A 27,023-nucleotide genomic window follows, 5' to 3' on the forward strand; every position below is an offset into this window, starting at 1 on the left:
CGTGGGGCTGCCCTTGAGACTGACCCAGAAACTCCAGCGGGTGCAGAATGCCGCGGCGAGACTCCTTATGGAGTCTTCGCTGCGAGATCACATTCATCCGGTACTATACCAGCTGCACTGGCTCCTGGTGGAGTACAGGATCAGGTTTAAGGTGCTGGTTTTAACCTTTAAAGCCCTATACGGCCTAGGACCCTCGTACCTACGGGACCGCCTCTCCTGGTATGCCCCACAGAGAAACCTACGGTCTGCAAATAATAACATCCTCAAGGTCCCAGGCCTCAGAGAGGTTAGGCTGGCCTCAACTAGAGCCAGGGCCTTCTCGGCTGCGGCTCCAATCTGGTGGAATGCTCTGTCACAAGAGACTAGGGCCCTGCGGGACCTGACATCTTTCCGCAGGGCCTGCAAGACAGAGTTGTTCCACCAGGCCTTTGGTCAGGGCGCAGCCTGACTCCCTCCTCTGGCAACCTGCACAGAATTTTGCCTAATCGGTTGCCATCAATTTGATTTTAATTAATTTTTATAATGAAATATTTTTAGAATGTGTGATTATTTGACTGTTTGATTATTTGATTGTTGTTAGCCGCCCTGAGCCCGGCTTCGGCTGGGGAGGGCAGGATATAAATAAAATTTATTATTATTATTACATTGTTTATGGCTTTTATTTTATGGATCAGTGGTCTCGTTACATAGTAAAATCCATGTTAAATGGTTGTTTTAGGGGTTGTTTTTAAAGGTCTGGAATGGATTAATCTACTTTACCTTACTTTCTATGGGAAAGCGCGCCTTGGTTTTGGATCGCTTTGGTTTTGGAACGGACTTCCGGAATGGATTAAGTTTGAGAACCAAGGCGCCACTGTACTTTGAATGCCTATGGATTATTTAGCCTAATGCACCCTCTAGAGGATAAGAAAAGTATTTGCAGAGGCTGCTCTGCAAATAGAGCACTCCATGGGATAGAATGTGCTAATACAGCTCTAGATTCTTGGGCAAGAGTGGGGAACCTTAGGCTCTCCAGACATCGCCGAATAACTCTCCCTTTTGCAACAACAACAAAAATATAGCTGTGATTCAAAGGAGGCTCCTTCAGCCAATCATTTTATTGCAGGCTTCGGTGCAGGTCTTGTTTCAAATGTTCCTGGCAGGACAGTGGAAGATAAGGACTCCTCCCTAGTTCTTTGCTGATCAAATTGCTAGACTCCTTGACCCGCTGACATGTAAACTTATAGAATATTGCTTGGCCCAATCACAGTTTATTGCTTTTCTGTCAAAGTATGTTTAACGAGGGTGATATTCTGACGTAGCTCTCATACCTCCTTGTTTGCTTAGCTGCCCATCCTTGAGCTCTGACAATGATCTCAAGCGATAAAATTCTTTAAAGGCTTCTTCAAATAGTTTTAAACTTGTACATAAAAACCATTGCCTCATAGGGGGAGAAAAGGAAAGATACTGAGATTTTGCCCTTGAAGCTGTCATGTTAGATGGCCACACCCACATTTCTTCTGTGTGGGTATGTATGGGTTGGAAAGCTGTGATTGGCTCTCTGTGTTTCTTACAGGCTCCAGTCAGCGCAGAAGAACCCAAGATCTAATAACATGCTCAGAGCTGTCTCCAGGAACTGCACGTAGATTGCATTCATAGGATGTCAGTGGGGCCAGATTACATCTTCTCTTGCAATCTGCCTTTAATTGGTTTCAGAAGCAAAATGCAATGAATGTGTGTGTCCTCTCAGCCCTGTACTTAGAAACAAGGGTACCGGGGACTAAAATAGGTGTGTTGTCTTGCTCCCTTTCATCAGAGGCTGAGTAATCCTGAGCCAGCTGCAGAATTTTATTAAATTCAGCAAACTTATTTCACTGCAAAAGTTGCCATTTTTCAAAAAGTAAAAACCAGGACACCCTGAAAGTTATGGAGACCCCAACATTGTTGAGCTTCTTTTTTAAGGAAAACACTGAAATTGTTGAGTTTTTCTTCGGAAAACCCCAAAGGAGGGCATAGGAGAGGTTCAGTGGTTGCAGCTGCCAAAGGATCTTGGGTATCTTTGTACAGTACAGTGGTACCTCAGGTTAAGTACTTAATTCGTTCCAGAGGTCCGTACTTAACCTGAAACTGTTCTTAACCTGAAGCACCACTTTAGCTAATGGGGCCTCCTGCTGCTGCCGCACCACCAGAGCACAATTTCTGTTCTCATCCTGAAGCAAAGTACTTAACCCGAGGTAATTTTTCTGGGTTAGTGGAGTCTGTAACCTGAAGCGTATGTAACCTGAAGCATATGTAACCTGAGGTACCACTGCAGATGGCAATGTATGACCCATTAAAAGTATGCCCCAGGTGGATATTTCATGGGCAGTCCTTATACAGGCTCCTGGAAACACTGATTTTCTCATTTAAAAGTACCTACGAAGTGGTCTGAGGGTTGTATGCTCCTTCTATGTTCCCCTCCTCATTCCCCCCCATTTAAGCCCCCCTCCCTGATGGGATTGCCACTTGCTTTCAGCGCACATTGAGCAGGCCCCCTGAAAGTGGCAGAACTTGATGTTGTTCAGTGGACAGCATTCACCCGTGCTTCATGGAGGCCTGGCAATCCCATAGAATTCAGCTTCCGCTGTGTGCCATAGTCCATTGCTGAAGAACCTTCTCTGAATTTACGCAGAATATTCTGTAGAAATATCTACACAGACATATAGGACCAGGGTGATTTTAAAAATTCAGTTAAATTTCATTCTGTGTGCATGTGTGTGTGTTCTAGCCGCCTTTTATGTTGTGCGGTCAACATTGTACGTGGAAATATTAACCAGCTCAAATATGTGTTGGAAGTGTAAGGAAAAGGAGGGGACATTTTACCATATGTGGTGGGACTGTAATGAAATTAAAAAGTTTGGGGAGATGATATACAGTGGTACCTCGGGTTACATACGCTTCAGGTTACATACGCTTCAGGTTACAGACTCCACTAACCCAGAAATAGTACCTCGGGTTAAGAACTTTGCTTCAGGATGAGAACAGAAATTGTGCTCCGGCGGCGCAGCAGCAGCAGGAGGCCCCATTAACTAAAGTGGTGCTTCAGGTTAAGAACAGTTTCAGGTTAAGAACGGACCTCCAGAACGAATTAAGTACTTAACCCGAGGTACCACTGTACAATGAATGGAAGAAAATGTTCCATCTAAGATTTGTTAAGAAACCTGAAGCATTTCTGTTAGGGATTGTAGGAAAAGACTTGCCAAGGCAGCTGAAAAATATCTTTATGTATGCGACAACGGTGGCAAGAGTCCTAATAGCACAAGGGTGGAAGAATGAGGATACCCCAACTAATGAACTATGGCAAGAGAAACTGATGGATTACGCAGAATTGGCAAAACTGACACATAAACAAGGATAACTGTGACTTTAAAGATGAATGGGAACCTTTTACAAAGTACTTAAAGAAGCAACAAAGTGAACTGGACTCCTTGGTAGGCTTTCAATAAACACTCACAAACTTTTTTTGACAATAATCAGTCAGATAAATTAAGGATTTATACAATTTTGTAACATGCAGAGAAGAGCATCTGTAAAGAAACCAGAGATTGGAGCTGAGGGAAGTCAGGGGGGAGGGAGGGAAGGGTCTTATGGGAGGGAGAAATGGGGGGGGATTAAGGATGATATGTTTTAAGATAATATGTTTTGTTCAAATTCCTAATAAAAAATATATTTTTTTAAAAAAAGCATTGTATGTGGAAATATTAGATTCCACTGGGACCCTGTAACTAGAATTCTGTACCCCACCTGGAATGTTATATTTTATGGATGAATGTTAAAGGATCCAGTTGAACCTGTCTTTCTCTCCAGCCATGAGGAAATGCAAATAACAGACTTCTGGGATGAGGATAAAGGGAGCCTATATATGGGGATGAAAATAACTCAATTGTGGGATGCACAGCACCCTTCTGCAGGTGAGTATATGCTAAATGATGGTCATGCCCTGCATTTCTGGATGATTTGAGGATGACCATTGCAGACAGCACAGCAAGGCTGGCAGTAGACATTTCCATGTTTGATATTGGAATTAGAAGAAAATGGGAGCATCACAACATTTAGTGGGTTTAGATTCTGGACCAAACTAGGGCCAGAGAATCTCTCGCTCTTCAGATGTTGTTGGGCTCCAATATGGCTTGTCCTCATGAATGATGGGAGTTGTACTCCAGCCATAATTGAGTTCAGCTGGGGAATTCAGCATAGATTGAACTCCAGGTGGATCTCGTAGAATCGGAGAATGTTTAAACTTTGGCTGGATCATGTTCATTGGTTTTAGCTGCCACCTTGTAAATTTCATCTGAGGATAAAGGGTTTTAGCCTATACATAGGCTCCAGTTCGTAGGGGCTGAGGTCCCTTCACGCCCCCATAAAATATTTGAGGGGGCCAGGGGCTTGCCATTCAAATGGTTTACACGTGCCATGTCTTGTGATTGATTATGTGAGGCAGGGCTTACCGCCTCCCCCCAATATTTTATCCAGGTTGGCACCCCTGAGCCTATAGAAGCAAATGCAACAACATAGCTTCATTGGTCTTTTAAGGAGCTACAGAGTTTCTTACTGTTCTCCTTAACTTCCTTTGTCCTTCAGCCCAGCCCCATCCTATTTCAAACGAAACTAAACACCCTGCTAGCCCAACAACCTGGTCTCATGGGTCCCAGCAGATGCCTATGGGAAACCTGCAGGCAGGACCTGTGTGCAACTGCGCTCTCTCCACTTGTGCTCCCCAGGAACTGGTCTCCAGAGGCATATGGCTCATGCTGGCCATGGATGGACTTAACCTTCATGAAGGACACCCTTAGTCTTTAGTCGGGGAAGTCAGCTCTTGCTTAGGGAGGTGGGGATTGGGGAGGCACAATCTAGCCACCACTATAATGGACACTCTTAATTGCTCACACAGGAGGCAGGGAGGGCCGCCATCTTGGACGGCTTTAAAAGGGGATTAGCCAAATCTTCTACATTGTGGCTACTACCCACAATGGCGATGTCAAAGAGAGTGTAATTTTGAATTCCAGTTGTGGAGAAACACAGGTGGGCAGAGTGCTTGTGCACTCCTATCCAGCTTGCCCGTTTCTCTCAGGCACCTGTTCAGCTACTGTGAGAACAGGATGCTGGACTAGATAGGCCATTGGCCTGATCCAGCAGGCTCTTCTTAGGTTCTTAAGTTAGTCTTCGGGGAGCCTCAAGAGTGTTTTGTTCCTACGTGCCAAGATGGAGAGACTCTTCGGAGATAAGTTCACAGTAACTTCTGGGAGGTGACAGCAGTGTGACACACCCATGGAACATGGGTAGTCAAACTAAGGCCCAGGGGCCAGATCCGGCCCAATCGCCTTCTAAATCTGGCCTGTGGACAATCTGGGAATCAGTGTGTTTTTACATGAGTAGAATGTGTCCTTTTATTTAAGATGCATCTCTGGGTTATTTGTGGGGCATAGGAATTCATTCATTTTTTTTTCTTTCCAAAATATAGTCCGCCCCCCCCCCCCAAGTGGACCAGCCCCCTGCTGAAAAGGTTTGCTGACCCCTGGCCTGGAACAATAATAAACTAGCTATGTTTAGTGGTGGCTGATGCCCATTGTGATTGGATCAGCAAAGGCAGGGAGGCTAACGGGCAAAGGCAAAAATATTGACAGACAGAACTGATTGCTGTTAGATTTGTCCCCATCTCCTTCCCTGTGGAGTTCTAGAAGGGGAAGCCAAGACTAAGAAGGAGGACACTGAGAGCCAGTGTTGTGTAGTGGTTAAGAGCGGTAGACTCGTAATCTGGTGAACCAGGTTCGCGTCTCCGCTCCTCCACATGCAGCTGCTGGGTGACCTTGGGCCAGTCACACTTCTCTGAAGTCTCTCAGCCCCACTCACCTCACAGAGTGTTTGTTGTGGGGGAGGAAGGGAAAGGAGATTGTTAGCCGCTTTGAGACTCCTTAAAGGGAGTGAAAGGCGGGATATCAAATCCAAACTCTTCTTCTTCTTCAGCTTGCAAATATGAAGGCAGGTAGGCAGGGTCTGGCTGAGGACAGTGCCCCATAAGCTCTAGTCTCCATACCCCATTAACTTACCCCATATATACCCACTCAACCACTTCAATCGGCAGAATTCTCACTTTTACAGGTGCCGCATAATATTCACACCACATCTGTAAGAACTTGATTGTTTACTGTGGCAGCACTGAAACGTTGGAACTCCTTGCCTATTGATATCAGGCAGGCTCCTTCACTGTATTCTTTTGGGTGCCTGCTGAAGATACTATTATTTAGGAAAGCCTGTCCAGTTTGTATGAGTTTTAATTTGTTTTAGGCTATTTTATTGTAGTCTTAACTTTCTGTATGTCTTAAATCATGGTTGTATTTTTTTAAAAAGGAATAATTCTGTTGCTTTATATTTTATCTTTTCTGTAAACGCCTTTGAGGTCTTTTTCTACAATCAAGTGGTATATATATATTTGGTGAAATAATACAAAAATAAATAATATCCAAACACGATTTCTTCTCTCTCCCTCCTTGTCCAGCCATGGGGAGGACAAGCTTCATCCTCATCTGCCTTTGGGTCTGGAACTCAGCATTCTGGGGTGAGTATTAATGATCATGGAGGAAATGGCTTCCAACTGAAGAAAACAGGTGGGAGAACAATATGCTTTTGTAATTAGAAGGCAAATAATATTTCTCTCTCTCTCCCAATGGCCTGACAGGCACCTGGGAGCTTCCAAGAGCTCTGGAATGTTGATGTATCAACTGAGAAAAGAAAATGGGGCAGAGGAGGTATAGGGAAAACAGGGAGGCTGCTCAGTTTCCTAGCAGATAAATGTGAGTCAGGGGTATAGCAGGGAAGGCTTGCTGGGGTGAGCGTCCAAGGAACATTTTTCTTGGGAGCGTGCTGCTTATGCCACCCTCCCTGAGCCAGCCCTCCGCCATGGAACTGGCTTGGGAGGGCGGTGAGAGGAGGACATGACAGCCATGCACCCTTCAATCCCAGGCCCTCGAAGGCGAGGCTGGGATCAAAGGGTGCATGGCACCCTTCTCACGCCAACCTCCCTGAGATCCCAGCCTCACAAAGCGCTGCAGGGCCAGGTGCACTTTGCAAGGCTGGGATCATTCCAGCCTTGAAGAATGGCTCGGGGCTGATGTTGCTCTGGCTCTGGCTGGGCTGGTGCATGGCAGCTCTGTTTGCCCATCACACTCTGCCCCCTGAAACGTGTGCCCCCCAGTCACTGGTGGAGGAAGATGAGGGTGGGTGGGGGGCACCGCCCCGGGTGCCATCCCTGGGGGAGGGTGACAAAATCCTCCGGGCGGATCGGTGGAGCGGCGCTCGCCCCCCTGCCACTGCTGTGATCATGGTGGCGGGTTTGCGGCGGCAGTGCTGTGCACGGATCACAGCAGCAGTGCCATGCGTGGATCGCAGCAGTGGTGCCATGCGCAGGTTGCGGAGGTGGGATCACGGTGGCACCCCCGTGGGCAGATCGTCCCGCCCCTACCGCTCTGGATGCTGTAACTGGCAGCTATGCCCCTGCCCCCAATGCTATGAAAACACGCTCCACCACTGACGTGAGTATCTGGTAGAGGAGGAGAACTTGGTTGCAGAGGAAATGTTTGCTGGAATGTTTCAGGAGGAAGGAGGAAGGCTGTGGTTTAATGATAAAACATTTGCAGAAGATCCCAGGTTCACTACCTACAACCTTCAGTTAGGGGTTTGAGAGAACCCTCTTTCTTTCTTTCTTTCTTTCTTTCTTTCTTTCTTTCTTTCTTTCTTTCTTTCATTTTCTTTATGAATCAGATGCTTTTTTAAAAAAGAAAAACCTGAAGAAAAGAAGAAAAAGCGAAAAAAGAAAATAGTATACCGCTATTACAATTGTTAACAGTTAAAAATGACCATTTTTAACTTACTGCCTTTTGTATAAATGACTTCCAAATTTCAGTATACTTGTCGTTGCAGAGTCTATGTCTATAAGCAACCCATTCATAAATGGGAAGTGAAGTCAGGTCTTCAATCCATTGAATAAATGGAGCTTTATATTTATCTTTCCAATGCAGCATTATCAGTCTTTTGGCCATAGAGAATCCATTTACGCTGTCTGGTTATCAAATTCCCTACAGTAGGCATACAGTTCAAAAGAATATTATCCTTTGAAAATTTTAGCTTTTTCCACACAGTCATATTTATATAACCCATGACTTCCCCCCAAAACTTACTAAGTATAGGACATTATAAAAACATATGTTATAAAGAAGCATTACACTTATTACAGCTCCAACAAAATGATGTCTTAGACAATCCTTTTCTATACAAATGTAGTGGAGTCCGATAACTTCTAAATATTATTTTCTGTTGTATAAGTTGTAACATAATATCCCCCAACACCCTTGCTATAGGAGTTAAAACACTCCAGTTATCTAGAAAACATAGGAATCCCCACTGCTTTCTCTCTTTTTTTGCTAATAATAATAATAATAATAATAATAAATTTTATTTATACCCCGCCCTCCCTGGCCAGAGCCAGGCTCAGGGCGGCTAACACCAATAAAATCACAGTAAAACCCCAATTTAAAATACAGGATAAAATGCAATTTAAAATGCAGCCTCATTTTAAAGTAGCTGATAAATCAAGACCATAAGGGGAGGGAAACATAAGGGTCAGACCGAGTCCAAACCAAAGGCCAGGCGGAACAGCTCTGTCTTGCAGGCCCTGCAGAAAGATGTCAAGTCCCGCAGGGCCCTAGTCTCTTGTGACAGAGTGCCGGGGCCAGTGCTGACCCTGGCCCTAGTTGAAACCAATCTTACCTCCTTGAGACTCAGGACCTCCAAAGTCTTGTTATTTGTGGACCTTAAGGTCCTCCGCGGGGCATACCAGGAGAGGGGGTCCCATAGGTACATGGGTCCTAGGCTGTATAGGGCTTTAAAGTCAAAACCAGAACCTTAAACCTAGGTAGAAAAAAGGTGCTGGAACTCACTCAGAAGACCAACCCCAGAGCCAAATGAGGATCTCTTTGGGTTCTGGGGAGAGTCTCCTTGGCAGCCAGAGACTTGTTGAGGCTCCTCAGCTGTGGCGTGGGGAGCCTTCTGTGCCTCATCTGAGCAGCTTACTGAAGCCCCATGCCCCTCTGGCTCACGTCTAGGTGTAGGATAGAGAAGGGTGTGTGAGCGGGCGTAGAAACTGGCCTACTGTGGAAGGGTAAGATTTACATTTGCTGCTCTGCCCACATTTGCCTCTGGCCCAGTCAGCCTGCCCTGGGGCCCTCAGAAAGTTTCCTAGAGTGAAATGTGGCTCTTACAAATCCTTAGAAATGAACACATGAGAAATTGATGTGGACCAGAGCCATCCATTTCTACCTCAGTGGGAGTACACAGCCCTTGTCCTAGCTAGATGAAGACCTGGACGAGAGCATTCATTTTAGGGGGCAAGGGAATACATTGAGAGGTTGATATTGCAAACAGAAGGCTGGAGGAGACTGAAATCATTCTAACTCAGCATGTCTAACCTTACAATATCCTTCACCACCCTCTTCTTCACTCTCTTTTCTGCCTGCCCTTATAGTTACCTGCCTCGGTGGGAGCTTTGGGACACATTTTGCCACCTCCTTTATGCAGAATTTTGACCAGCAAGGCAAGCTTGAAGTGCAGATCATCGCTTACTCTGACTCGACCACCGTGACAGTCTCTGTCCCTTGTGAAGGCTGCCCGCAGGAAGAGAACTTTGAAAGAAGGCTCACTGTCAATAAGGGGAAGATGGTGCAAGTTGAGCTCCCAAATTTTGTGGAAATCATCGGCAGCAAAGTTTTCTCTAGCGTTGTCCAGATCCAGTCAGACAAAGATGTGTCGGTGGTGTCCTTGAGCTCCAAGCCTTACAGCGCAGACACTGCTCTGCTCTACCCTGTGAGCAGTTTAGGGACTGAGCATTATGTTGTGGGTCCTGCCATAGGCCCTACAGGATATTTACAAGAGTTTGCTGTCTTAACCACCCAGGGACCTAATGTGGTCGTTATCCACCTGACGAGCCCAGTGACCTTCAATGGGCAAACATACACCGCAGGAAGTAAACTGAGTGTGACACTAAATGCTTTCACTGGAGTCCAGTTGCAAGGAAAAGGTGATCTCTCCGGCACTAGGATTGTCTCTCAGCTACCAGTGGCTGTCCTGTCCGGCCATGTCTGTTCATGGAGGTACACTAAATGCAACCATGTCTTTGAGCAGCTCCTGCCAGTGTCCAACTGGGGGAAGACGTTTGTGGCCCCTCCTATACCTTGGCAGACCAAAACTGACACCCTTTATGTCTCAGCATCCCAAGCCACCATCCTGAACTACCAGATGGGGACATCAAAGCAGACGATAAGCCTGGGAGGTGGGCAGATCCAGCAGATCCAGATCTCACCCCAAACCCCAATCTACCTCTCGGCCGATGTTCCGGTACAGGTGCTCCTCTATAGTAATGGTGGGAGCACCCAGTCTTTTAGCTACGACACCTTCTTGATAGGGATTCCAGACATTGAAAGTTACAGCCTCTCGTACAATGTGAATGGGCAAGTCGGCTTTCAGAACTCTATTCTTTTGGTGGTGAAGAGTTTGGAGACTGGTGGTCTCACGGTGAATGAGAATCTCCTGAGCGGAGTGAAGTGGAGTCCAGTTCCTGGCTCAGAGTACTCTTGGGGGAGCTATGACCTGCCAGATATACTTGTGCCCTACATAGTGGCAAACCCCCTGTCCCATTTTTGCGTCATCAGTGTGGGCATTGCAAATATGAATGGCTATGGGTCGTGTGGTGCCGGCAGAGACCGTAAGTAGAAGGTTCCAAAGCTTATCCATGTGTTTGATGTCTTTTTATCCTGCTTTTAAGACAAGGAAGAATAATAAAATATATGAGGGCTCTGACACCCATTAGACAAAGAAAGGGAAGCAGAGGGAAAAGTTAGAAAGGGCAGACCGGTTCTTCAAGGTAAGAGCAAGGTAAGGAGTTACAAGAGAGTGCTTATATCCAGCTCAGACCAGGCATATCTTCCCTTGCTAGCAGTGGCAGCCAGAGTCCATTGGGACTGGTGGAGACAGAAGGCAGAGAGGCCAATAGTAGGTGGAGTTGAATCAATAACAGGTGGGGCAAGCTAACTCGAGGTTAGTCCCCATCCTTCTCGCTTCTGAGTTATACAAATGCTACACTGAGAGTAAGGAGGAAGGTGACACTCAGAGCCATCCTCTGGACTAGATGCAATTAAGAATGGAGGCAAGTGGAAGCTGGCTGAGGGCAGACTCAGGTTGGCGGGGCAATGACCCTTGTGCCCCACTAGGTCAGCCTCCACTCTAGTGTTCTTTCTTCAATAGCAGTTGAAGGCTCTTGTTCCTTCGGCCAATGGTTGGGGTTAGGGTGTCTTTCTGTTCCATTCTGCAGTTCCAGGACCACAGACAGGTAGAGCTGAGCACAGTGGTACCTTGGTTGTCGAATGGCTTGACTCCTGAACACATCGTCTCCTGAATGCCGCAAACCTGGAAGTAGGCGTTCCAGTCTGCAAACGTTTTTTGGAAGCCAATCATCTGACGCTGCTTCTGTGGCTTCCGATTGAGTGCAGGAAGCTCCTGCAGCCAGTCGGAGGCCGCGCCTTAGTTTCCGAACAGTTCCGAGAGTCAAACGGACTCCCAGAATGGATGAAGTTCGACAACCAAGGTGCCACTGTAGGCTTTAAGGTAGGGAGGGGGGAAGCAAGCACCCGTTGCTTCCTTGGCTGATTGATGGGGCCAGGTTGGTCTTCCCCCTGCTTTGACTTTCTTCCTGGCATGCAGGGGCTACAGCCTCTCAGTAGCCTCAGGACCCTTCTGTTACCAATTTCCAGAAGACAACTCAAAAAGCTTGTACCCTATGTGGGGATTCATGCTGCAGAGAGTGGGAGGACATTCAGAAGTGGGTAGCATCCCCCTCAGCACTGAAATGGCTACACATACAGCTGTGGGACCCCTGCTGCCAGTGCCAGGTTCATGGGGGAGGGCAATTCACTTGGGCTTCTAATCTCAGTCAGTGCCCCCTTTCAGAGTAAGAGGGAAAATCAGGGATGAGGAATCTGTGTCCCACCAGGTGTCAAGGGGCTCCAGTTCCCTTCATGCCTGACCATTGGCCTTGCTTGTTATGGTTGATGGGACTTTGAGTCCAAAACCATAGAGAGGGCCAAAGGTTCCCCATTCCTAGTATAAATAACGCCTAGTCTCACTAAGCAGGAGCAGCACTAGGGGGCAATGTGGTGCAGGTATCAGTCATTGATTGTAGACCTATAGTAAGATTTAAGAGATTTTTATTCTCCTCATTTATTTTAAAAATAATGCTCATAATTTTGAAAGCAACTGAGTTTAGGGATAGTAGATGAAGCAATGTGCAATACGGCATCCAAGTTAAAAAGTTTCCATTGTTGCGATAATATTAATCAGCATGTTTAATTTAATAGTTTCAAGATCTGAAAAAGTGTTTGAAACTAAAAATATGAAGCTATGCTAAATCTTCAAAGTGGTAGCAAACTTTGTATGAATTCTAATTGGTTCAGAGTGCTGGCAAATAACTTCCTCCCTCCTGTCCTTAGCTGAACCAGAACTCACCTGTAGCAATGTGCTGTGCCGTAGAGGCATGGTGTGCAAGATGATAAATGGTCTACCGCAATGTGTGCCATCCTCTAATGCTACCTGCTGGGCAATGGGTGACCCGCACTACAACACTTTTGACGGACGCAAGTATGACTTCCAAGGCACTTGCACCTACACTTTTGTCAAGACACGTGCTGAAACCTTTGGACTCCCATCTTTCCATATCTTTGCCAAGAATGAAAACCGGGGGAACAAAGCAGTGTCCTATGTGACCGTGGTGACAACTGAGGTTTATGGGTATACCATCACCATGACCAGATCAGAAATTGGTTTTGTACAGGTGAGTGATGATCGATTCAGAGTTGATTCAGAAGGCAAGGTCAATGCCACTTACGAGTCCATGACGGCCATGTGAGCTGATGGTTACTGCACATGTTCAAGGTGTAAAACAAAAGACTGGTGACATTTTTAGGCCCTGCCATCTTGACTTATGAGACATCTTTACATATAAGCCACCAGCAAATTTGTACCTGGCATTGCTAGGGAAGCAGAAGAAACCAAAGGATCAGTGCAGCTTCTAAAGGTTCCTTCCATGATTCAAAATGCCAGCCACTCATATCCAAAGAAAGAGGAAAACCTGCTCATGGATCTGAGGAACAAACATGTCCAATTTGGTTCAAATCCATGCAGTTTTTTAAGGTTCATGGCATCCAGAGGGTGTCCAATCGTATCCAAAAACAGCCAAAACTTGTAGCCCAATAGATGGAGAAGCAGGCTTAGCTTAGCTTAGCTTAGTTTAGCTTCTGCTGCTACACATGAGCAAATGGTGATTTTACCCTCTCGTGTCTTTCTTCCTCTGTAATACAGGTCAATGGTATCCGGGCACACTTGCCCATTTATCTGAAGGATGGGAACTTGCAAATTTTGCAGGTTGGCACCTCTGTCATACTTTCCACTGACTTCCAGCTGAAGGTATCTTACGACTGGAGTCAGCATCTCCGTGTCACCATCAGCAGTGCTTATCAGGAGGCTGTCGGTGGCCTATGTGGGAATTATAATGAGAATCCCAGCGATGACTTCGAAACCCCTGCAGGCACCGCAGCCCCTAACATCCCGGCCTTTGGTGAAAGCTGGGAGGTGACGACTATTGGCAGCCTTTGCTGGCATGATTGCAATGGGCCATGTAAGCCTTGTGAATCCTATCAGGCCCAGATGTATGAGTCAGAGGCCTACTGTGGTCTGCTAACCAAGGTTTCCAATGGCCCCTTTGCTTCTTGCCATGCCAAGGTGCCCCCCACAATCTACTTTACAAACTGTGTGTTCGACGTCTGCTCCACCGAAGGAAACAAACAGTCCTTGTGTGATGCCCTGGCAGCCTATGCCGACGCCTGCCAGAGCGAGGGAGCCCAAATTGGTGACTGGAGAAGGGACTCTGGATGCTGTGAGTATGCAAAGCATGGAAAAGAAGGAGATGAACTAACTGAAGGGGGCCTTGTTTCAGATGGGGGTCTTAAAGGTGAGCGATCTCCTAAATGACAAGCCACCGTTCCCAGGATTCTCTGGGGGAAATCATAATTCTTAAAGTGGTCTAAAAGTGCTATGAATGCATAGTGGGGATGTGATCCAATATAAATGCACAGTAGTGCACTCAGTGTAGGAACTGGGTGGCAGGGCAGAAGACCAGGCTCTCATTCTCAAGATTTGTATTCAGAATCCACCTGCTGTGTTAGTCCATGTTGCCAGTAGGGTCAACATAACATCACCACTGTGACCCACCCAACCCCTTCTCTTCCCTACAGACCTGGACTGCCCTCCGAACAGCCAGTACCAAACCTGCGGAACAGCCTGCCCAGCCACCTGCATAGATGACCAAATTCAAGGGCCAAAGTTCTGCCCAGCTGTGTGTGTTGAAGGCTGCCAGTGCCTTGAGGGTTTTGTGCTGAGCCAAGGATCATGCATCCCCAAGAGCAGCTGCGGTTGTCTGTACGAAGGGCGCCCCTATGCCCCCAATGAGGCTTTCTGGGCGGATGACATGTGCCAGAAGCGTTGTGTGTGCAACCCGACCACGAGGGTGGTGGAGTGTGCAGCTAGTGCTTGCAAACCAACGGAACGGTGCCAAGTGGTCAAAGGCGTGCGGGGATGCTATCCGACTGGGAACAGCACCTGCTCTGCATCTGGGGATCCCCACTACTTGAGCTTTGACAAAAAGAGATTTGATTTCCAAGGGCCCTGTGCCTATGTGCTTGCTGAGGTTTTCAACAGACCCCTGGAACTGGAAGGGTTCAGCGTCTATGTTCAGAATGAATACCGGGGAAATACTGCTGTGACCTGGACCCGGAGTGTTCAAGTCAACGTCTATGATGTTGAGATTATAGTCAGCAGGCAACATCCCGGCAAAGTCTTGGTAAGTCTGGCTAACAGTGGGATATCATTATGGTTATGATTAGTCCCCTATGGTGCAATTTGAAGAGGACTGTTGCGTTGTGGCCACTGGCTGAGAGCCAATGAAAACTAATTCTGACCACATCCTCCTCCCTATTAAGTTGTGGAAGGACTACACTGGGGCATATACCAGTGGGAGTTTGGCTTTCCAACCAGGCAAGAGCACTCAAGGGGGGTCAAATCGGGGGCTGGGTGTGTGAACGCAGAAAGGTCAAAGGTGTCAGATAGAGACTTGCACGGCCACACTAGACCCCTGGACCTGAGTTTGCCACACCTCCTGTTGAGATTATGGGGGTGGGAAACAAGAGCTCGAAATATCCTTTTCATTTTTTCAACAGCAGCATCTTCTCCTGTCTTCCTAGGTCGAAGGCTTGCTCATCTTCCTTCCCTATAGTGCAGCTGGAGGAAGAATCAAGTTATATAGGAGGGGCCAGGATGCTGTGATTGAGACTGACTTTGGCCTCGTGGTGACCTTTAACTGGAACAGCAAGGTGTCAGTCACGGTGCCCAACACCTATGCCGACATCCTGCGTGGCCTGTGTGGAAACTTCAACGGGAACCCTGAAGATGATGCCCTTGTGCCTGGGAGCATTCTCATTCCCGATAGGCCAGTATTTGGCGGCAGTGGAATTGAGAACATTGACCCAAAATGCAAGGAGATAGTGGACCCCAAATGTCCAGGGATGGAAGAATTAGCTGCCCAGCAGCGTGCAGCAGGCCAGGAATGTGGGCTTATTGTGGCCAAGGATGGGCCCTTCCGGGAGTGCCACGGCCAGGTTGACGAAGAGGGCGCCTTCCAAGATTGCATTTATGACTATTGTTTCTACAAGGGACGCTATGCCTTCATGTGCGCGGCCATCGCCAGCTATGCCGCAGACTGCCGAGCTGTTGGGGTCACCATATACCCCTGGAGGTCTGCAACCTTCTGCCGTGAGTGCTCCATTGTTTGAAGCAGTTCCTGCTAGGAAGGTCAAGTTCATTTCCAGCAGAGTCTAGGGGCAGATAATGAGAGGAGGGAACAGTGCAGATAAAAGAACAGTTTAGAAACAGGGGAGAAGGAATGAGAGAAGAAAGAGGTAACTCTCCAAGCCCACCAGACAGTCTTTCATCATCTCCCTTCTATGTTTCCCTTTTAAGAAAGTAATCACTCTCAAATTGTCTATATAAACGCACACACTGACATGTTTAGTCAAATATATGTCTTGCCCAGGCTACAGGGCTTTAGACAGATCCAGGCAACCATCCTTTAAAGTTGCAAAAGTTCATAGTCCATTTCAAAATACAGTGTGCTTTCTGCTGGAAAAGTGTGACAGGAAGAAGAAGATTCCACTTTCTATTGTTCCCCCTCTTGCCTGAACAGGTGAGAGAATGATATCATACCATCCCCTGTTTGTGACTCTAGCAACCATGCACCTGTGATGTGGCTGCACATCGATCCTCTCTTAACAGTGATGGCAGGATGTGTAGGGAGCAAGGCAGGGAGCTCAAGAGTAGTTGGAGCCAGAAACAATGAGAAACAGAGACAACAAATTCTAGTTTTCTCCCCATCCTCCTCCTTGCAAGGTTTTACGGGGCAACACAAAGACTTAGGGGAAGGAAGCTGGCAGCTATTGCCACGCACTGCACTGGTTGGAAGTAAGAAGGCACTCAGGTGGGGCTGGGTAAAGCCAGGCCGAGTTTGGTGGGGAAGGTCCACATTGTCCCAAATGGACCAGCCTCTACTTCTTTGTAGATGCAAGATTTGCACGAGACCAATAAAGCATAACACTGCCTAACCTCTCTGTTTTGCACTTGCAGCCCTACCCTGTCCGCTCAACAGTCACTATGAACATTGCGCCAAGGGCTGTGACCAGACCTGCAGCAGCCTGCATGTCCCGCCTCGATGCCCGGAGAAGTGCGAGGAGGGCTGTGTGTGTAATGAGGGCTTCGTCAGGAGCACTGACACTTGCGTCCCTATGTCTGAGTGTGGCTGCTTCTACAAGGGACGCTACTATCCAGCCTTGGAATATTTCTATCCAACTTGCGAGGAACGTTGCAGGTGCCAGGCTGGTGGAAATGTGGTGTGTCTTACTGCTCCCTGCACCCCCAATGAAGAATGCAAAACGGTGGAAGGGTACCGCAAGTGCCACCCAGTTGGAAATGCCACCTGCTCGCTGGTTGGTGACCTCTATCTGTCCTTCGATGGCCGAATCATTAACTTCCAGGGCACCTGCACCTACGTCTTAACCAAGCTGCAGAAGCCAACCCAGAGCTTGAAACCCTTAGTTGTTATTGTCAAGAATGAGCCTTGGGGCAATGGGGAGATCACACTTCCCACGATGGTCTATGTGGAGGTCCTTGACAGGCAGCTTGTTTTGCTGAGGAACAACTGGGGAGTAGTGCTGGTGAGTCTCTTCATGCTGCTAAATCGACAAGCTTGGTGGGGTGGGCGTTCATCTCCTACTCACTCTGTAACCAGGATCAGGTCACCCACTAATCATCCTGAGATATTTGCCTATGGGTTAGAAGATGGTTTTGGAGATGATTTGCTCATCATCCTTCTTTTAGGGCCAGAGTAGAAGCAGTAGTTTTCACACACATAACTACTGTGTGAATGGTTCTAAGAAGTCAATTGCAGGCTCGGGAGCACGATCCAAGTTTGCACCCTGATGGGTGAATATGTGCAGTAGGGAAGCCTTACACATCATCATAATCACCCCCACGCACTGCTAAAATTTCAATCTGAATCATCCCCTCCCTGTGTTTGCTCCTTGCATTGGAAAAGAGATCCCATTTGAGTGAATGGAAGCTTTCCTTATCTAGCCCAACAGAAATACCAGCTGCAGATGACCCATCCTGTTTCGGGACAATGACAAAGACCCTACCTCTCTCGCCAAGGTCCATTCCATATGAGCTTGCAATATATTTTCAAGTAGCCAGCTGCTAATTGTGCGAATGGCATCTTGGCTAGATTGGCCCTTATTCTGCATAGCACACCTTACTCAGTAGGCCAATCCCCTTTATTTCTCCAGGTGGATGGAGTATTGCAGCGCCTACCTGTGAATCTTTTGTCTGGGCGTCTCAGAATCTTTCAGCACGGGATCAGTATCACAATAGACTCCAGCTTTGGCTTTGCACTGACCTACGACCTGTATTCCCACGTGAGGGTCACTATTCCCAGCATCTACCAGGACTACGTAGGCGGCTTGTGTGGGAACTACAATGGAGACCAGAGTGACGATCTCCAGCTCCCTGATGGCACTGTGGTTACTGATGAGAATGAATTTGGTGCCGCCTGGAAAATTCCAGTTGTTGGCGTACCCTGCACGGATGGGTGTGGTGCAGGTGGCTGCTCAGTTTGTGCGGAGGAGAAGAAAGAAGCTTTCAAACAGCCCAGCTCCTGTGGGCTCCTCACTGCATCCAATGGTCCATTCAGTGCGTGCCATGCCAAAGTGAACCCCGAGCCATATCTGAACAACTGCATCAATGACCTGTGTGTAGGAGGTGGTGACCAACAGATCCTGTGCCAGAGCCTCCAGAGCTACATGAAAGCCTGCCAGGAGGCCAGGGTCACTATTGAGTCTTGGAGAAGTGAAACCTTCTGCCGTGAGTACCAAGAGAACTTTGATTCTGCTTTGCCTTCTTTCCAGTGGTGGTTGGTATCCACTGAGACAGGCAAGGCACAAGGCAAGGAGACTAGGAGTAAGTGGTGCCTGAGGCAATGACGGGCAGAGCCATTGCCGACTTGTTGTAAGTAAAAAGGTGTTGCAAGCAAGCAAGGACCACTTGGGGTCTGACTGAGGTTGTTGGGCTAGCATCTCATCATCTTTAATGGATCAACCTCCATTGCTTCCTTCCACTTCTCCAAGGGGTAAATCTCATTGGTGCTGTGACCTGGTCTTTTTGTTGACTAGCATTGCTCTGGCCAGCATCACATATGCCCATCCAAAGCAGGCAGGTTTAATCCTGCTGCTTCTGCTATATGCGGGACCCCCCGATTAACCCTCTGTGTCCTTTTTCTTGAAGCCGTGACTTGCCCTGCCAACAGTTATTATACCACTTGTTCCAACATCTGTGAAACCAACTGTGCTGGACTGACTGACCACATTCAATGCCCAGAATACTGTGTCGAGGGCTGCCAGTGTGATCCTGGCTTCTTCTTTGATGGCCTCAAATGCATCTCCTTGGATGAGTGTGGCTGCTTTGAGCGTGGCAGATATTTCCCGGTATGTGGAGAGGGAGGCAGTGGTGGTGATGGGGATAGTATTGGATTGCCTATACACAACCCTTTTTGTCGGCCATCTCTGGTTAAACTATGGAATTCACTCGCACAAGAGGCAGTGGTGGCCACTAACTTGAATGGTTGTGAAAGAGGATTAGACATATTTCCAGAACAGAAAGCTATTCATGTCTATTAGTCACCATGGCTAGCTTCTATCTCTGCTGCTGGAGCAAGAATGTTGTTGTACTCAGCTGTGGCTTGCAAACTTCCTATAGGGCTTCTTGTTGGCCACCATGGGAACAGAATTCTGGTCTCGATGCCCAGTGGCCTGATCATGCCTGGCTCATCTTACGTTTTCAATGGTGGTTTCCTTTACTATGGAAATCTTTCTTTTCCAAGTGGTCCTAGGCTGTGTTCTCTGACCCTTTCCCCCTGTATACCAGTGTTATCTCTTGATCCCTAGCCTAATGAACCCGTGGTGCTCAATGACTGTAAGGAGAAATGCATCTGCACTGCAGCTGGAGGGTTCAGGTGTGAGGCCATCACTTGCCAAGGAGAAGAAACTTGCGAGGTGATCGATGGCGTCATGCAATGCCACAAGAAAGGTGACTTGTGATGATTACTTTTCTAAATGAACAGAGGGATTCCCTGTATTCTCTTGGATTCCTGAGAAATAGGCAAGGAGTGCTGGGCATTATGAATTCAGCCCTCCACTGGTGGCAACGGGCACTTCCTTTGAAATGTAAAAAGCACTTTCAGAGAGGCAGTATTTGTCAAGACTGTAGCAGCACATAGAGGCAGAATTGAACATTCCCTCCCCACGGTTCCAGAACTGTGTTGGCCTCCTCAATGCTGCTGTGAAGGGAACAGTGATTCATTGTAATCTTATAGCAAGTTCCAGTTACAGATAGGTAGCCGTGTTGGTCTGCCATAGTCAAAACAAAAAATCTGAAGAAGTGTGCATGCACACGAAAGCTCATACCAAGAACTAACTTAGTTGGTCTTTAAGGTGCTACTGGAAGGAATTTTTATAGCAAGTTGTGAGAGATGTGACCCCCTCATCTGTTTGCTTGCAGAATTTTTAAATTATTATTCTCTTCTTTCATTTTTAAAGTAGGGTTTCCAATTTTGAATCTCTGGATTTAGGGAAATCAGATGCAATAGTGTATCAGAAGTTAGAAACCTGATATTCTTTCAATAATATTAATAATGATGATGTAGGAAGCTTTCCCTCAACTCCAATAGGTTTACAGACAACTAACTTTCTCCCTCCTGTCCTTAGTTGTACCACCACCCAGCTGTACCATTGTAAAGTGCCGAAGAGGCATGGTCTGCAAGATGATAAATGGTCAACCGCACTGTGTGCCATCCTCTAATGCTACCTGCTGGGGTATGGGTGACCCGCACTACAACACTTTTGACGGACGCAAGTATGACTTCCAAGGCACTTGCACCTATACTATTGTCAAAACACGTGCTGAAAGCTTAAGACTTCCATCTTTCCATATCTTTGCCAAGAATGAAAACCGGGGGAACAAAGCAGTGTCCTATGTGTCCGTGGTGACAACTGAGGTTTATGGGTATACCATCACCATGACCAGATCAGAAATTGGTTTTGTACAGGTGAGTATTGATCAATTCAGAAGGCAAGTTCAATGCCACTTACGAGTCCATGACGGCCATGGAGCTGATGGTTACTGCACATGTTCAAGTTGTAAAACAAAGATTGGTGACATTTTTAGGCCCTGCCATCTTGACTTTTGAGACATCTTTACATATACTGTAAGCCACCAGCAAATTTGTACCTGGCATTGCTAGGGAAGGAGAAGAAACCAAAGGATCAGTGCAGCTTCTAAAGGTTCTTTCCATGATTCAAAATGCCAGCCACTCATATCCAAAGAAAGAGGAAAACCTGCTCATGGACCTCAGGAACAAACATGTCCAATTTGGTTCAAATCCATGAAGTTTTTTAAGGTTCGTGGCATTCAGATGGTGCCCATTGGTATCCAAAAATAGCCAAAACCTGTAGTCCAATAGAAGCTTAGCTTAGTTTAGCTTCTGCTGCTACACATGAGCAAAAGGTGATTTTACACTCTTATGTCTTTCTTCCTACAGGTCAATGGTATCCGGGCACACTTGCCCATTTATCTGAAGGGTGGGAACTTGCAAATTTTGCAGGTTGGCACTTCTGTCATACTTTCCACGGACTTCCAGCTGAAGGTATCTTACGACTGGAGTCACCATCTCCGTGTCACCATCAGCAGTGCTTATCAGGAGGCTGTCGGTGGCTTATGTGGGAATTATAACGAGAATCCCAACGATGACTTCGAAACCCCTGCAGGCACCACAGCCCCTAACATCCCGGCCTTTGGTGAAAGCTGGGAGGTGACGACTATTGGCAGCCTTTGCTGGCATGATTGCAATGGGCCATGTAAGCCTTGTGAATCCGATCAGGCCCAGAGGTATGAGTCAGAGGCCTACTGTGGTCTGCTAACCAAGGTTTCCAATGGCCCCTTTGCTTTTTGCCATGCCAAGGTGCCCCCCACAATCTACTTTACAAACTGTGTGTTCGACGTCTGCTCCACCGGAGGCAACAAACAGTCCTTGTGTGATGCCCTGGCAGCCTATGCCGACGCCTGCCAGAGCGAGGGAGCCCAAATTGGTGACTGGAGAAGGGACTCTGGATGCTGTGAGTATGCAAAGCATGGAAAAGAAGGGGATGAACTAACTGAAGGGGGCCTTGTTTCAGATGGGGGTCTTAAAGGTGAGTGGTCTCCTAAATAACAAGCCACAGTACCCAGGATTCTCTGGGGGAAATCATAATTCTTAAAGTGGTCTAAAAGTGCTATGAATGCATAGTGGGGATGTGATCCAATATAAATGCACAGTAGTGCAATCAGTGTAGGTACTGGGTGGCAGGGCAGAAGACCAGGCTCTCATTCTCAAGATTTGTATTCAGAATCCACCTGCTGTGTTAGTCCATGTTGCCAGTAGGGTCAACATAACATCACCACTGTGACCCACCCAACCCCTTCTCTTCCCTACAGACCTGGACTGCCCTCCAAACAGCCAGTACCAAACCTGCGGAACAGCCTGCCCAGCCACCTGCATGGATGACCAAATTCAAGGGCCAAAGCTCTGCCCAGCTGTGTGTGTTGAAGGCTGCCAGTGCCTTGAGGGTTTTGTGCTGAGCCAAGGATCATGCATCCCCAAGAGCAGCTGCGGTTGTCTGTACGAAGGGCGCCCCTATGCCCCCAATGAGGCTTTCTGGGCAGATGACATATGCCAGAAGCGTTGTGTGTGCAACCCGACCACGAGGGTGGTGGAGTGTGCAGCTAGCGCTTGCAAACCAACGGAACGGTGTCAAGTGGTCAAAGGCGTGCGGGGATGCTATCCGACTGGGAACAGCACCTGCTCTGCATCCGGGGATCCCCACTACTTGAGCTTTGACAAAAAGAGATTTGATTTCCAAGGGCCCTGTGCCTATGTGCTTGCTGAGGTTTTCAACGGACCCTTGGAACTGGAAGGGTTCAGTGTCTATGTTCAGAATGAATACCGGGGAAATACTGCTGTGACCTGGACCCGGAGTGTTCAAGTCAACGTCTATGATGTTGAGATTATAGTCAGCAGGCAACATCCCGGCAAAGTCTTGGTAAGTCTGGCTAACAGTGGGATATCATTATGGTTATGATTAGTCGCCTCTGGTGCCATTTGCAGAGGACTGTTGCATTGTGGCCACTGTCCGCTGGCTGGCAGCCTACGAAAACTAATTCTGACCACATCCTCCTCCCTATTAAGTTGTGGAAGGACTACACTGGGGCATATACCAGTGGGAGTTTGGCTTTCCAACCAGGCAAGAGCACTCAAGGGGGGCTGCAAATCGGGGGCTGGGTGTGTGAACGCAGAAAGGACAAAGGTGTCAGACAGAGACTTGCACGGCCACACTAGACCCCTGGACCTGAGTTTGCCACACCTCCTGTTGAGATTATGGGGGTGGGAAACAAGAGCTCGAAATATCCTTTTCATTTTTTCAACAGCAGCATCTTCTCCTGTCTTCCTAGGTCGAAGGCTTGCTCACCTTCCTTCCCTATAGTGCAGCTGGAGGAAGAATCAAGTTATATAGGAGGGGCCAGGATGCTGTGATTGAGGCTGACTTTGGCCTCGTGGTGACCTTTAACTGGGACAGCAAGGTGTCAGTCACGGTGCCCAACACCTATGCGGACATCCTGCGTGGCCTGTGTGGAAACTTCAACGGGAACCCTGAAGATGATGCCCTTGTGCCTGGGAGCATTCTCATTCCCGATAGGCCAGTATTTGGCGGCAGTGGAATTGAGAACATTGACCCAAAATGCAAGGAGATAGTGGACCCCAAATGTCCAGGGATAGAAGAATTAGCTGCCCAGCAGCGTGCAGCAGGCCAGGAATGTGGGCTTATTGTGGCCAAGGATGGGCCCTTCCGGGAGTGCCACGGCCAGGTTGACGAAGAGGGCGCCTTCCAAGATTGCATTTACGACTATTGTTTCTACAAGGGACACTATGCCTTCATGTGCGCGGCCATCGCCAGCTATGCCGCAGACTGCCAAGCTGTTGGGGTCACCATATACCCCTGGAGGTCTGCAACCTTCTGCCGTGAGTGCTTCATTGTTTGAAGCAGTTCCTGCTAGGAAGGTCAAGTTCATTTCCAGCAGGGTCTAGGGGCAGATAATGAGAGGAGGGAACAGTGCAGATAAAAGAACAGTTTAGAAATAGGGAGAAGGAATGAGAGAAGAAAGAGGTAACTCTCCAAGCCCACCAGACAGTCTTTCATCATCTCCCTTCTATGTTTCCCTTTTAAGAAAGTAATCACTCTCAAATTGTCTATATAAACGCACACAATGACATATTTAGTCAAATATATGTCTTGCCCAGGCTACAGGGCTTTAGACAGATCCAGGCAACCATCCTTTAAAGTTGCAAAAGTTCATAGTCCAATTCAAAATACAGTGTGCTCCCTGCTGGAAAAGTATGACAGGAAGAAGAAGATTCCACTTTTGATTGTTCCCCCTCCTGCCAGAAAAGGTGAGAGAATATGATATCATACCATCCCCTGTTTGTGACTCTAGCAACCATGCACCTGTGATGTGGCTGCACATCAATCCTCTCTTAGCAGTGATGGCAGGATGTGTAGGGAGCAAGGCAGGGAGCTCAAGAGTAGTTGGAGCCAGAAACAATGAGAAACAGAGACAACAAATTCTAGTTTTCTCCCCATCCTCCTCCTTGCAGGGTTTTACGGGGCAACACAAAGACTTAGGGGAAGGAAGCTGGCAGCTATTGCCACACACTGCATTGGTTGGAAATAAGAAGGCACTCAGGTGGGGCTGGGTAAAGCCAGGCCGAGTTTGGTGGGGCAGGTCTACCTTGTCCCAAATGGACTAGCCTCTACTGCTTTGTAGATGCAAGATTTGCTCGAGACCACTAAAGCATAACACTGCCTAACCTCTCTGTTTTGCACTTGCAGCCCTACCCTGTCCGCTCAACAGTCACTATGAACATTGTGCCAACGGCTGTGACCAGACTTGCAGCAGCCTGCATGTCCCGCCTCGATGCCCGGAGAAGTGCGAGGAGGGCTGTGTGTGCAATGAGGGCTTCGTCAGGAGCACTGACACTTGCGTCCCTATGTCTGAGTGTGGCTGCTTCTACAAGGGACGATACTATCCAGCCTTGGAAGATTTCTATCCAACTTGCGAAGAACGTTGCAGGTGCCAGGCTGGTGGAAATGTGGTGTGTCTTACTGCTCCCTGCACCCCCAATGAAGAATGCAAAACGGTGGAAGGGTACCGCAAGTGCCACCCAGTTGGAAATGCCACCTGCTCGGTGGTTGGTGACCTCTATCTTTCCTTCGATGGCCGAATCATTAACTTCCAGGGCACCTGCACCTACGTCTTAACCAAGCTGCAGAAGCCAACCCAGAGCTTGAAACCCCTAGTTGTTATTGTCGAGAATGAGCCTTGGGGCAATGGGGAGATCACACTTCCCACGATGGTCTATGTGGAGGTCCTTGACAGGCAGCTTGTTTTGCTGAGGAACAAATGGGGAGTAGTGCTGGTGAGTCTCTTCATGCTGCTAAATCGACAAGCTTGGTGGGGTGGGCGTTCATCTCCTACTCACTCTGTGACCAGGATCAGGCCACCCGCTAATCATCCTGAGATATTTACCTAAGGCTTGGAAAATTGTTTTGGAGATGATTTGCTCATCATCCTTCTTTTAGGGCCAGAGTAGAAGCAGTAGTTTTCACACACATAACTACTGCGTGAATGGTTCTAAGATGTCAATTGCAGGCTCATTAGCATGATCCAAGTTTGCACCCTGATGGGTGAGTATGTTCAGTAGGGAGGCCTAACACATCATCATCATCATCACCATCACCCCCAGCCACTGCTAAACTTTCAAATCTGAGTCATCACCTCCCTGTGTTTGCTCCTTGCATTGGAAAAGAGATCCCATTTGAATGAATGGAAGCTTTCCTTCTCTAGCCCAACAGAAATAGCAGCTGCAGATGACCCATCCTGTTTTGGGACTATGACAAAGCACAAAAACATTAAAGACCCTACCTCTCTCGCCGAGGTCCATTCCATATGAGCTTGCAATATATTTTTAAGTTGCCAGCTGCTAATTGTGTGAATGGCATCTTGGCTAGATTGGCACCGTATTTCTTGCCCTATAGGACGCACTTTTCCCCCTCCAAAAATGAAGGGGAAATGTGTGTGCGTCCTATGGGTGAATGCAGGCTTTCGCTCACCGGCACCCAGAAGCTCTACGCTTCGCGAAGCTCGGGCTTCCCCCGCCCCAGCCCCGCATCTGGGGGGGAAATAGTTTTTTTTCTTTATTTCCCCCCCAAAAAACTAGGTGCGTCCTATGGGCCTGTGCGTCCTATGGGGTGAAAAATACGGTATTCTGCATAGCACACCTTACTCAGTAGGCCAATCCCCTTTATTTTTCCAGGTGGATGGAGTATGGCAACGCCTCCCTGTGAATCTTTTGTCTGGGAGTCTCAGAATCTTTCAGCACGGGATCAGTATCACAATAGACTCCAGCTTTGGCTTTGCACTGACCTACGACCTGTATTCCCACGTGAGGGTCACTATTCCCAGCATCTACCAGGACCACGTAGGCGGCTTGTGTGGGAACTACAATGGAGACCAGAGTGATGATCTCCAGCTCCCTGATGGCACCGTGGTTACTGATGTGAATGAATTTGGTGCCGCCTGGAAAATTCCAGTCTTGGGCGTATCCTGCACAGATGGGTGTGGTGCAGAGGGCTGCTCAGTTTGTGCGGAGGAGAAGAAAGAAGCTTTCAAACAGCCCAGCTCCTGTGGGCTCCTCACTGCATCCAATGGTCCATTCAGTGCGTGCCATGCCATAGTGAACCCCGAGCCATATCTGAACAACTGCATCAATGACCTGTGTGTAGGAGGTGGTGACCAACAGATCCTGTGCCAGAGCCTCCAGAGCTACATGAAAGCCTGCCAGGAGGCCAGGGTCACTATTGAGTCTTGGAGAAGTGCAACCTTCTGCCGTGAGTACCAAGAGAACCTTGATTCTGCTTTCCCTTCTTTCCAGTGGTGGTTGGTATCCACTGAGACAGGCAAGGCACAAGGCAAGGAGACTAGGAGTAAGTGGTGCCTGAGGCAATGACGGGCAGAGCCATTGCCGACTTGTTGTAAGTAAAAAGGTGTTGCAAGCAAGCAAGGACCACTTGGGGTCTGACTGAGGTTGTTGGGCTAGCATCTCATCATCTCTAACGGATCAACCTCCATTGCTTCCTTCCACTTCTCCAAGGGGTAAATCT

The 27,023-nt window shown here is 47.8% G+C and overlaps 1 protein-coding gene across 1 annotated transcript in view; it reads left to right on the forward strand.

Annotated features, from left to right (window-relative positions):
- The first annotated feature begins 3,858 nt into the window (after positions 1-3,858).
- The window catches only part of LOC114603562 (IgGFc-binding protein-like), a 28,717-nt gene continuing 5,552 nt past the window's right edge, over positions 3,859-27,023 (forward strand). The window contains exons 1-17 of the mRNA XM_028742663.2: positions 3,859-3,929; positions 6,515-6,574; positions 9,536-10,771; positions 12,552-12,892; positions 13,420-13,993; positions 14,352-14,956; positions 15,357-15,924; positions 16,792-17,378; positions 18,006-18,579; positions 19,000-19,199; positions 19,659-19,800; positions 20,478-20,818; positions 21,311-21,884; positions 22,243-22,847; positions 23,257-23,824; positions 24,693-25,279; positions 26,177-26,750. Of these exons, the coding sequence (XP_028598496.2) occupies positions 3,881-3,929; positions 6,515-6,574; positions 9,536-10,771; positions 12,552-12,892; positions 13,420-13,993; positions 14,352-14,956; positions 15,357-15,924; positions 16,792-17,378; positions 18,006-18,579; positions 19,000-19,199; positions 19,659-19,800; positions 20,478-20,818; positions 21,311-21,884; positions 22,243-22,847; positions 23,257-23,824; positions 24,693-25,279; positions 26,177-26,750 (8,185 nt within the window). The 5' untranslated portion in view covers positions 3,859-3,880. The remainder of the gene's footprint in view (positions 3,930-6,514; positions 6,575-9,535; positions 10,772-12,551; positions 12,893-13,419; positions 13,994-14,351; positions 14,957-15,356; positions 15,925-16,791; positions 17,379-18,005; positions 18,580-18,999; positions 19,200-19,658; positions 19,801-20,477; positions 20,819-21,310; positions 21,885-22,242; positions 22,848-23,256; positions 23,825-24,692; positions 25,280-26,176; positions 26,751-27,023) is intronic.

This window comes from Podarcis muralis, chromosome 7, assembly GCF_964188315.1.
Source record: "Podarcis muralis chromosome 7, rPodMur119.hap1.1, whole genome shotgun sequence".
In the NCBI taxonomy this organism is placed as follows: Eukaryota; Metazoa; Chordata; class Lepidosauria; order Squamata; family Lacertidae; genus Podarcis; species Podarcis muralis.